The sequence below is a fragment of the Crocuta crocuta genome, unplaced genomic scaffold (assembly GCF_008692635.1).
Source record: "Crocuta crocuta isolate KB4526 unplaced genomic scaffold, BGI_CrCroc_1.0 scaffold233, whole genome shotgun sequence".
NCBI lineage: Eukaryota > Metazoa > Chordata > Mammalia > Carnivora > Hyaenidae > Crocuta > Crocuta crocuta.
Window position 1 is genome coordinate 2,103,526 of NW_027529526.1, and position 12,214 is coordinate 2,115,739.

At 37.4% G+C, this 12,214-nt stretch overlaps 2 protein-coding genes across 2 annotated transcripts in view; one reads left to right on the plus strand and one right to left on the minus strand.

Annotated features, from left to right (window-relative positions):
- Positions 1 to 12,214, plus strand: part of LOC144229143 (serum amyloid A protein) — a 218,577-nt gene that overhangs the window by 41,122 nt on the left and 165,241 nt on the right. The window lies entirely within an intron of this gene.
- LOC144229089 (L-lactate dehydrogenase C chain) overlaps positions 1 to 12,214 on the minus strand; it is a 42,762-nt gene that overhangs the window by 14,986 nt on the left and 15,562 nt on the right. Inside the window, exon 4 of the mRNA XM_077761047.1 lies at positions 10,331 to 10,504. Within this exon, the coding sequence (XP_077617173.1) occupies positions 10,331 to 10,504 (174 nt within the window). The remainder of the gene's footprint in view (positions 1 to 10,330; positions 10,505 to 12,214) is intronic.

The following is a 12,214-nucleotide window of genomic DNA, read 5'->3' on the forward strand; positions in this document are numbered from 1 at the left end:
GCGAACTGCGAAGGCCCAAGGGTGATTACATCACTTTGCGGCAACCTGTCAGACTCCTTAGACACTGACCCCTCTATGTCTGATCACTTCAAAAAGGGAGCTGCCACCAAAAGTTGTGCCTGATTGCTCTCTGAACAGAACAGACATCCTTTGCTGCTTGAACATAAGAAACAGTAAACGCCAACAGCTGATCTGGACCGGACCAAGGCCTTATCTCAACCGTGCGCCCACAGACTGACTTCCCATTTGGTTTGTTAGCTTCCTGCCCCCATTCTATCTCATTTGTTGTGTGACTTGTCTTGTGCTTTGCTCTGTGTGACATACAAGAAGCCAAGTTAAATATGTGAATGTCATCAAGCCTGGAGTCCTGAACCTTACATCACATTAACCTTGCTTTATGACTGAATAAAGCTGACATTGTGGAAAGACACAACCCACGCGTGCCTTCATAGCATGTTCATGACAAGAAGTTTAAGGAAAGTTCTGCCCAAACATCAGCTGACCACCTAAGGGATGTACATGGCCTACAACCATTGTGACCATGTACAACAAGAACATAGATCTTACAAAATTAATTCATAAAAGTCCATGAAGCAAACTACTACAACAGGCATCAACAAAAGCAAACTGCGAAAGGGGAGAATTCGATTTGCAGTTTTCATATTATATATTTTTGGCTTTTGGGGCATCTGGGTGGCTCAGTTGGTAAAACATCCAACCTTGGCTCAGGTCATGATCTCGCAGTCCATGAGTTCAAGCCCCATGTCGGGCTCTGTGCTGACAGCTCAGAGCCTGAAGGCTGCTTTGGATTCTGTGTCCCCCTCTCTCTCTGCACCCCCACTCACATTCTGTCTTGCTGTCTCTCAAAAATAAACACATGTTAAAAAAATTTTAATAGTAACTTTTTTGCCTTTTAAAGTTCTTATTTTAATTCCAGTTAGTTAACATACAGTGTTATATTAGTTTCAGGTGTACAATATAAAGTTTCAATAACTGCATACATTACTGGGTGCTCAGCATGAGTGCACTCCTTAATCCCCATCACCTATTTAACCCATTCTCCCAACCCACCTTCCCTCTGGTAACCATCAGTTTGTTTTCAATTGATAGTTTCAACTAAACCAATGTCTAGTTTTCAACAAAAATTATGAGGCATCAAATGAAACAAAGAAGTATAGACAATACAAAGGAAAAGAAGCAATCAACAGAAGCTGTCCCTAAGGTACCCTAGACTTTGAAGAACTAACCTATCTTCAAGGCCACTGATTCTTTCTTCTGCTTTCTCAATCTACTGTTGGGCCATCTAGTGAATTTTCACTTCAGTTAACTTTTCAACTTCAGAATTTCTATTTTATTTCCTTTTTATAATTTCTATTTATTAGTATTTCTTATTTGGTGAGCTTTCAGCCTCATATGTCCTTTAGTTCTTTAGACATGGCTTGCTTTAGCTGTAAATATATTTAAAATAGTTGGTTTAAAGTATTTGTCTGCTGGGGTGCCTGGGTGGCTCAGTCAGTTATGTGTCCAACTCTTGGTTTTGGCTCAGGTCATGATCTCATGGTTTCTAAGATCAAGCCCCACATCAGGCTCCGTACTGACAGCACAGAGCCTGCTTGGGATTCTCTCTCTCCCTCTATCTCTGTCCCTCCCCTGCACTCTCACTCTATCTCAGAACAAATAAATAAACTTAAAAAAAATAAAGCATTTGTCTGGTAAATCTTTGTTAATTATCATGGCTAGAACTTCTAGCACAATGTTGAATGCAGGTAGTGAAATCGGGCATCTTGTCTTATTCCTAATCTTAGGGGGAACTTTCAGTCTGTCACTATTAAGTATGATGCCAGCTTGGGTTTTTCAAGTTGAAGAAATTTCCTCCTATTCACAGTTTACTATCCTTTTTAAAATCATGTTTGGGTGCTGAATTTTGTGAGATATTTTTCTGCATCTATTACCACTTTAATCATTATATATTATCCTTCTTTGTCTCTAGTAACAATTTTTGTGTGAAAGTCTAATTTCTCTGGTATCAGTATAGCCACTCCAGCTCTCTTTCGGTTCCTGTTTATATGAAATAATTTTTTTCATCCTCTTACTTTCAACTTACTTGTGTCATTAAATCTAAAGTGAACCACCTGCAATTAAGCAAAACAAAGAAATAAAAGCCAAATTGGAAAGGAAGAAGTAAACTATCTCTATTTGCAGATGACATGATCCTGTGTACAGAAAATCCTAAAGAATACACACACACACACACACACACACACACACACACACACACTATTAGAGCTGATAAATGAATTCAATAAAGTTGCAAGATGTAAGAAACACTGAAAAATCACTTGTGTTTCTAGGGGTGCCTGGGTGGCTCGGCTGGTTAAGCATCTGACTTTGGGTCAAGTCATGATCTCACAGCTTGTGAGTTCAAGCCCTGCATTGGGCTCTGTGCTGACAGCTCTATGCTGACAATTTTTGATCTGGAATCAAAATTCCAATAATCTTTTTTTGCAGAAGTGAAAAAAAATTATAAAACACATATTAAATTATATAGGGCCCCAAACAGTGAAAACAATCTTGAAAAAGAAGAACACAGCTGAATAACTCACATTTCCTGACTTCAAAACCTAACTACAGAGCTACAGTAATCAAACCGGTATGATATTGGCAAACACAATTGAGAGTCCAGAAAACCCAGTCATATATGGTCAGTGGACTTTAGACAATGGTGCTAAGACCATTCGATGGGGAAAGAAGAATTTTTTTTTAATGTCATTGGGGCAAGTGGATTCCACATACAAAAGAATGAAGTTTGATCCTTTCCTCACATCATGTACAAAGTTAATTCAAGATGGCTCTAAGATCTAAATATAAGAGCTAGAAACATAGGGGTAAATCTCCATGACCTTGGATTTGGCAATGATTTCTCAGGTACAACACCAAAAGCATGAGTAACAAAAAGAGAAACAGATAGATTGGACTTCACCAAAATTAAATATTTTTATGTACAAAGTACGGTATCAAGAAAACAAAAGACAATCCATGGACAGGGAGAATAGATTTAAATCACAGATCTGATAAGAGTCCTATAGCCAGAATATATAAAGAACTCGTATTACTCCACAACCAAAAGGCAAACTACCCAATTTAAAAATAAGCAAAGACCTTGAGTAGATATTTCTCCAAGAAAATATACAAATGGCCAACAAGCATTAAAAGATGCTCAAGGGGCTCCTGGGTGGCTCAGTCAGTTGAGCGTCCAACTTCAGTTCAGGTCATGATCTTGCAGTCCATGGGTTCGAGCCCTGCATTGGGCTCACTGCTGTCAGCCCATCAGCACAGAGCCTGCTGCAGATCCTCTGTCCCCCTCTCCCTGCTCCTCCCCCTGCTGTGCTCTCTCAAAAATAAATATTAAAAAAAAAAAAATGGAAAGATGCTCAATGTCATTAGGCAATAGGGAAATGCAGACCAAAACCACAATGAGATACCACCTCACCTCCACTAAAATAGCTAAAATTAAAAATATCAAAAATAACAAATATTGGGGTGCCTGGGTGGCTCAGTTGATTAAGCATCCAACTTCAGCTCAGGTCACGATCTTGTGGTTCATAAGATCCAGCTCACTGTAGTCAGCACAGAGCCTGCTTCAGATCCTCTGTCCCCCTCTTTCTCTGTCTCCCCTCTGCTCATGCTCTCCCTCTCTCTCTCTCTCTCTGTCTCAAAAATAAATAAACATTTTAAAATGAAAATAACAAGTGTTGGCAGGGATATTGACAATGAGAACATTTACACACTGCTGATGGGAATGTAAGATAGTACAGCTACCATAGAATACGGTTTGGCAATTACTCACTAATTAATCATAGAATTACCATAAGACCCAGTATTTTTTTTTTTTTTGAGAGAGAGAGAGTGTGTGTGTGCTGTACACATGTATGCAAGTTGGGTAGAGGGGGAAAGAGAGAGAAAATCTTAAGCAGGCTCCATGCCCAGAAAGGGAGCCAATNACCCAGTATTTCTACTCCTAGAAGTATATGCAGGTGTTCAAAAAAATTGTACATGAATATTTCTAGTGTCACTGTTCATGATAGTCAAAAGGTAAAAACAATCCAAATGTCCATCAGCTGATAAACGGATAAACGGAGGGTGGTATAGTACACAGTGGAATATTATTCCATCATAAAAAGTACTGATGCATCCACAACATGGATGAATCTTGAAAACATTATTAAATAAAAGAAGCAATACAGAAAAGGACACACAGTGTATGATCCCATTTATATTAAATATCCAAAAGAGGGAAATCTATAGATACAGAAAGCAAATTAGTGGTTTCCAGGGATGGAGAGGAGGGAATGAGAAGTGACTATTTAAGGGCACAAAGTTTCCATTTAGGGTGATAAACAAGTTAGAGCATTAGACAGTGGTAGTGGTTACACAAAATAAAATTTACTTAATGTACTTAATGCCACTGAATTACACACTTTAAACTGGTTAAAATGGTAACCTGTATATGTATTTTGCCACGATAAAAAAAAATAGACTTTACCTCAAAAATTATGACTAGAGGCAAAGAAAGATATTACACAATGATAAAAGGGTAAATTGACACAGAAAAAAAGCATTTGACAAAATTCAACACCCACTCACAATTTAAAAAAAAACAACCTTTCTGGGGCATCTGGGTGGCTCAGTCAGTTAAGCGTCTGACTCTTGATTTTTGGCTCAGGTCATGATCTCACAGTTCATGAGATTAAGCCCTGTGTCGGGCTCTGCGCTGACAGCATGAAACCTGCTTGGAATTCTCTCTCTCTCTCCTTCTCTCTCTCTGCCCCCATTCATGCACATGCTCTCTCTCTCTCAAAAATAAATAAATAAACTTAAAAAAAACCATAATGATGTTGGAATGACTAAAATTGAAAAGACTGACAATACCAAATGTTGGCAAGGATGTGGAGCAACTAGAACACTTTTAGAATGCTGATGGGAATGTAAACTGGAACAGCCATTTTGAAAAGCTCTTTGGCGGCTTCTAACAGAGCTAAGCATATACCTACCAGATAAGTCATCTATTCGACTCTCACATATCTACCCAGAGAAATGATGACATACACCCATGAAAATACTTGTTTACAAGTGTTTCCAGCAGCTTTATTCATAATGGCCCAAAACTGGAAATAACCTAAATATCTACCAATGGATAAACTGATAGGAATAGATAAACAAAATAAGGATTTAAAATTATTTAAAAGAATAACTATTCTCTCATGGTATATATATATACATACATACACATACAATATAGTGTTACTTGGCAATGAAAAAGAATGAAATCTTGCCATTTTCAACTACGTGGATGGAACTAGAGGGTATTATGCTAAGTGAAATTAGTCAGAGGAACAACTATCATATGACTTGACTCATATGAGGACTTTAAGATACAAAACAGATAAACATAAGGGAAGGGAAGCAAAAATAATATAAAAACAGGGAGGAGGATGAAACATAAGAGGCTCTTAAATGTGGAGAACAGGAGGTTACTGGAGGGATTGTGGGAGGGGTCATGGGTTAAATGGTTAAGGGACATTAAAGAACCTACTCCTGAAATCACTGTTGCACTATATGCTAACTAACTTGAGTGTAAATTTAAAAAAAAAAAAACTACTCTTCAGCAGTAAAAAAAAAAAAACAAAAAAACAAAAAAACAAAACAAAAAAAGCAGATCACTGATATACCAAGCAACATGGATGAATCTCAAATGAATCTCAAAATAATTATGCTAGGTGAAAGAAATTAGACAAAATAAATGCTACATTCAGTATGATTCCATTATCTGAGATTCCAGAAAATGGGGCCAGAGGTGGAATAAGGGATGGACTGCAAGGGGCACAAGAAAAGTTTCAGAGGTAATGGAAATGTACTTACCTTGATTATGGTGGTGGTTTCATGAGTCATTACACCTATCAACAGTCACTGTGGAATGATGTCAGCAACACAGCCAAATAAGACATATGCCTCACTCACCACCCAACCCTCAAAAACAACAATCTGACATCCACCCATGAACAAAAGTGCCTTTGTTGGAGCTGTGTGATCCAGCATCATGCGCCAAGGAAACCAGAAGGAGACTTGCTTGTCAGGCAGGTAGTAGGCATAGGGGGCTCAGCCAGGTGTGGACCCTGTGATGGTCCATGAGCCAGTCCTAGCCCCACTCTGATCTAGTCCAGGAACTCCTAGAATTGTCTAAGACAATCCACCCATCAACAGGAGACTTTGTGGAAGTTTGGGGTTCTAGCTGAGAAGTCTAAACACACCACTGGGGCAAAATAATATAAGTTTGGATGTACTGGAGAGGGTAAGAGGAACAGTTTGACTTGCCTCACTCCTCCCCCAAGGTGGAAGAGCTCACTGCTTAAAGAGATCTTAGCCCATGATTTCTCCCACAGAGGAAAGTCAGAGTGTGTGAGTAAGCATCTACCTTTACTAGTTATGCAGACTGCTCCCAAAGAAGCCCATCTCTCTCTCACCCGATCCAGAGTATTGAGTCATAGCTGTATGACTGAGGAATGAGAAAAAGCTAAGAGTGGCAGACAGGACTCTTACAGGGGCGTTATAGGACATAGATCCTACTAAATGTGCTGTAGACTCCATCAGGAAGCCTGCCCTCGGACCACTGGGGATACCTTGCCAGTGGATACTCCTAATTAACCCACAGGCAACCCTAGCATTCCACACACTCACACCCACAGGCCCCCACACTGTGCTTGGCTCCCTGTACATGCTCACAATGACAAGAGTGAGCATTGTCAAATAGCTAGTGAGCACAAGCAGAAAGCTGGTCCAAATCTATGGGTCAGAAAGAGACTGCAAACTTAAGCCTGAGCTACAAAACCCCCCAACAAACAGAAGTCCACAACCAGATGGTTTCACAGGCAAATTCTACCAAACATTTAGAGAAAAGTTAATATCCCTTCTTCTCAAAATGTTCCAAAAAATAGAAAAGGAAGGAAAACATCCAAATTCATCCTATGAAGCTAGTATTGCCCTAACAACAAAACCAGATAAAAACACCACTTAAGAAGAGAACTACAGGCCAATATTCCTGACAAATGCAAAATTTCTCAAATAAAATACTAGCAAACCAAATCCAACAATACATTAAAAACAAAATTCACCATGATCAAGTGAGATTTATTCCTGGGTTGCAAGGATGGTTCAATATTTGCAAGTCAATCAACAAGATACATCACATTAATAAAAGAAAGGATAAGAACCACATGATCACATCAATAGATTCAGAAAAGCCATTTGACAAAGCACAACATCCATTCATGATAAAAAACCTCAACAAAGTAAGCTTAGAGGGAACATATCTCAACATAATAAAGGCCATGTATGAAAAACCCACAACCAACATACACCCAATGGTGAAAAACAGAGCTTTCCCCCTAAGATCAGGAACAAGACACAGATGTCCATTCTCAACACTTTTATTCAACATAGTACTGGAAGTCCTAGCTACAGTAATCAGATAACAAAAGGAAATAAAAGGCATCCAAATCAGTAAGGAAAAAGAGAAACTTTCACTATTTGCACATAACATGATACTATAGATAGGAAACCCAAAAGAATGCACACACACACACACACCCACACACACACACACAAAACCCCAAAAAACTGCTAGAACTGGTAAATGAATTCAGTAAAGTCACAGGGTACAAAATCAACATACAGAAATCTGTTACATTTCTATATACCAATAATAAGGCAGCAGAAAGACAAACTAAGGAATCAATCCCAATCCCATTTACAATTGCACCAAATCAATAAGATACCTAGGAATAAATCTAGTCAAAGAGATGAAAGCCTCTACTCAAAATACTGATGACAGAAACTGAAGTGACACAAAGAAATGGAAAGATATTCCATGCTCATGGATTTGAAGAAAAAATGTTGTTAAAATGTCTATACTCCCCAAAGCAATCTATACATTTAATGCAATCCCTATCAAAATACCAACAGCATGTGTCACAGAGTTAGAACAAACAACTGTAAAATGTATGGAACCACAAAAGATCCTGAGTAGACAAAGCAACCTTGAAAATAAAAAGCAAAGCTGGAGATATCATAATTCTGGACCTCAATTTCTATTAACCAAAGCTGTAATGATCAAAACAGTATGGTACTGGCACAAAAATAGATACATAGATCAATGTAACAGAATAGAAAACCCAGAAATGAACCCCCTACAATATGGTCAATTAGTCTTTGACAAATCAGGAAAGAATATCCAATGGGAAAAAGACTGTCTCCAATAAATGGTGCTGGGAAAACTGGACGGCAACATGCAAAAAAATGAAACTAGACCACTTTTTTATAGCATACACATAAATAAACTCAAAATGGATTAAAGTCCTAAATATGAGGCAGGAAACCATTAAAATTCAAGAAGAGAGCACAGGCAGTCACCTTTTTGACATCAGCTGTAGCAACTTCCTTCTAGATATGTCTCCTAAGGTAAGGGAAACCAAACAAAAAATAAACTATTGGGACTACATCAAAATAAAAAGTGTCTGCACACTGAAGGAAACAATCAACAAAACTAAAAGGCAACCCCTGAATGGGAGGAGATATTTGTAAATGATGTATCTGGTAAAGGGTTTGTATCCAAAATACATAAAACTCAACACCCAAAAAATGAATTATCCAATTAAAAAATGGGCAGAAGATATGAGCAGACATTTTTCCAAAGAGATATTCAGATGGCTAACAGACACATGAAAAGATGCTCATCATCACTTATCACCAGGGAAATGCAAATCAAAAGCACAATAAGATATCATATCACACATTAGAGTGGCTAAAATCAGAAACACTAGAAACAACAAGGGCTGGCAAGGATGTGGAGAAAAAAGAGCCCTCATGCACTGTTGGTAGGAATGTAGGTACAACCAATTTCTTCAAAAATTTAAAGGCAGAAATGCCATATGTCCAATAATTCTACTATTGAATATTTACCCAAAGAAAGTAAAAACACTAATTTGAAAAGAGAAATGCACACCTATGTTTACTGCAGCATTATTTACAATAGCCAAGATATGGAAGCATTGTAAATGTCCATCAATAGACAAGTAGGTAAGGAAAATACAGCAAACATATAATGGAATATTACATAGCTATAAAAGATGAGACTGTGTTATTTGAGAAAACATGGATGGACCTAAAGGGTATTATGCTAAGTGAAACAAATCAGACTGAGAAAGACATGTACCATATGATTCCACTCATAAGTGGAATGCAAAAAAACTGAATAAGTAAATAAAAAGCAGAATCAGACCTATAAATACAAAGAACAAACTGATGGTTGCCAAAGGGGAGTAGCATGGGGGGTTGGGCAAAATGGGTGAAGAGGAGAAGAGGATACAGTTCCAATAAGTGGAATACATATATATGTATATGTATACACACACACACACAATTTAATATTCAGCTACAAGAAAGAAAGAAATCCTGCCATTTGTGATAGCATGGATGGATCTTAATGGCATTATGCTAAATGAAATAAGTCTGACAGAGAAAGACAAATACTGTATGATGTCACATACAGAATCTAAAAAAGCCAAACTCAGAAACAAAGAGGTGGTTGCCAGGGACTGGGGGAGGGGGCGAAATGGAGAAATGCCAATCAAAGGATATAAACATTCGGTTATAAAATGAATAAGTTCTGAGGATCTAATGTACAGCATGGTGACTATAGTTAACAACATGGTATTATATACTTAAAAGTTACTAAGTCAGTAGGGGAGCCTGGGTGGCTCAGTGGGTTAAGCATCTGACTACTGGTTTCAGCTCATGTCATTATCTCATGGTTCATGAGCTTGAGCCCTGTATTTGGCTCTGTGCTGACAGTGCAGAACCTACTTGGGATTCTCTCTCTCTGCCCCTCCCCTGCTGTCACTGTCTCTGTCTCTCTCTCAAAAAAAAACAAAAAACAAAAAACAAAAAACAAAAAACTTGTTAAGATAGTACATTTTAAACGTTTTCACCGTAAAAAAGAAATGTTAATTATGTGAGGTAATGGAAGTGTTAACTAACACCACTGTGGTAGTCATTTTGCAATATACAAGTATATCAAATCATCATAGTATATACACCTTAAACTTATACATTATATCTCAACTGTATCTCAATAAAGCTGGAAAAAATTCATTGTATTATATACTTTGAGTGGGTGCAGTTTATTGTATATAAATGTCACATCGATTAAGTTGTTTTTAAAAATTGCAATGGAAAGATCATCTTTATTCAGTTAAAGGGAGGATAAAAGACTTACCTGGATTTGAAACAACAAGTATCTTACAGTCAGGACTATGACGAACTATGGTAGGAATGATTGATTTCATAATGTTCACATTACGTTGGACCAGGGCAAGGCGACTTTCTCCCTCCTGCTGCCGTGCACCTGCCGTGACAATAACTAATTTGGAGTTTGCAGATACACTGTAATCTAAAAAGGAAACAAAAGGCAATACTTGGATCAAGAATGCCACAATTACTGTGCCTTACTTCTTTCACAGTGTTTGCAGATGAACAGACTTTCCATGAAGGAGGCCTTGTCACTGTGATTTACCCGTTTTCACATGTTTTTAAACAATAATAAATCCGACCAACCCTTTCAGCTCACATTCTCATTTCTTATTAAGGCCTGAGTCAATGCAAGTCAACTCTCTCTGGCTCTTACAAACACCTTATGAAGCTTAGAACTCTGAGAATTTATATGTCTGTTTCAAGATTCTAAGGATGAGGATGTATTCACTTCTAATTATTATAAGGGACTAGATTTGAGATCACAGAGAAGTTCTTGGTCCACACAAGAAGGTAAACAACTTTGTAAGTCTGATGACCAGTCACAAAATTGTTTCACCTTTTAAACCTAATGATAATATGATATGATGCTCATTATCCCATACTGGACTTTTAAAAAGGTATTATATACCTGGAAGTTATCTTCCATATGGATGCAAAAAATTAAATAAACTAAAATCTACATATCCCATTTATATTTTAAAAAAACTTTAAGAAACCTAAAAAAACCCTATTCTATGCTTTTTAATTTTTTAAATAGTTTATTGTCAAGTTGGTTTCCATATTAATTTTTAAAGTTTATTTTTTTTTTAGTAATCTCTACATGCAACTTGGGGTTTCAACTCACGACCTTGAGATTAAGAGTCCCATGCTCTTCTGGCTGGGTCTGCAAGGTGACCCTATGCTCTTTTTAAAAAGGAAATCTGTTTCATTTTAAAGACATATTTGCATCTCCATTTATGGTCATTTCATAATTTTCTAATATAAAAGAGATAATTTATAAACCACAAACATTTTAATGTTTTCCTTGTCTCAGTAAAGTTTTTAACTAGAAAGACAAACTTAGATGACATTTTTTAGGTGACATGTTTCACATTAATCTAAGAAATTACCTCTCCTTTGTATCAAGTAAAAAATATAGAAGGAAGTTCTTTTCTCTCTGCACACAGTCTACTCATTTTGCTCAAAGAGCTTGCTTGATGGGTCATCTTCTGTAAAATCTTATCTAACCATAGAAATCCAAAATAATCTCTCAATCTCTCTCTCTTTCCCCATCTCTCTTTCCCTCCTTCCTACCGCCCTCAACTTTTAGAGGATAAATGGGCCCCAAAAAAACCTTACAGCTTCTTCAGAGTCGTCTCTCCATAGATCAGATGATCTGAAATCTTATGATGTTCAACAAATATAGTTAAAGTGCATGCCAAAGTAAAATACCAAGTCTTCTCATAATCTGCCTCCAAATTATCATACTAGCTTTGTGTCTTAGTTTTATGTCAGATTTTCCAGGTGTCCTGATTCTGTTAATGCCATCGTCTCCCTACCTGTTACTTATTTTTCCTTTCTAAATATAACTCACTCCTCCAAGAGACAGCAAACCATAATGGTCTGGAGCAAAGCCTCTGAGGTCCAACTGTCTATATCCTGATTCTGCCACTTCTTAGCTGTGTGACCCTGGACAAGTATTTTGCCTGTTCCTCTGACCCATAGATCCTCATCTGCAAGATCGAGCTAATAATAGTTTGTTTCATATCATTCTTAAGATGATTTAGTGAGTTAATATACAAAATGTACTCAGAGCAGTGTCTATCAAATGTTCAATAAATGTCAACAATTATTGTTGTTATTAGTTAAG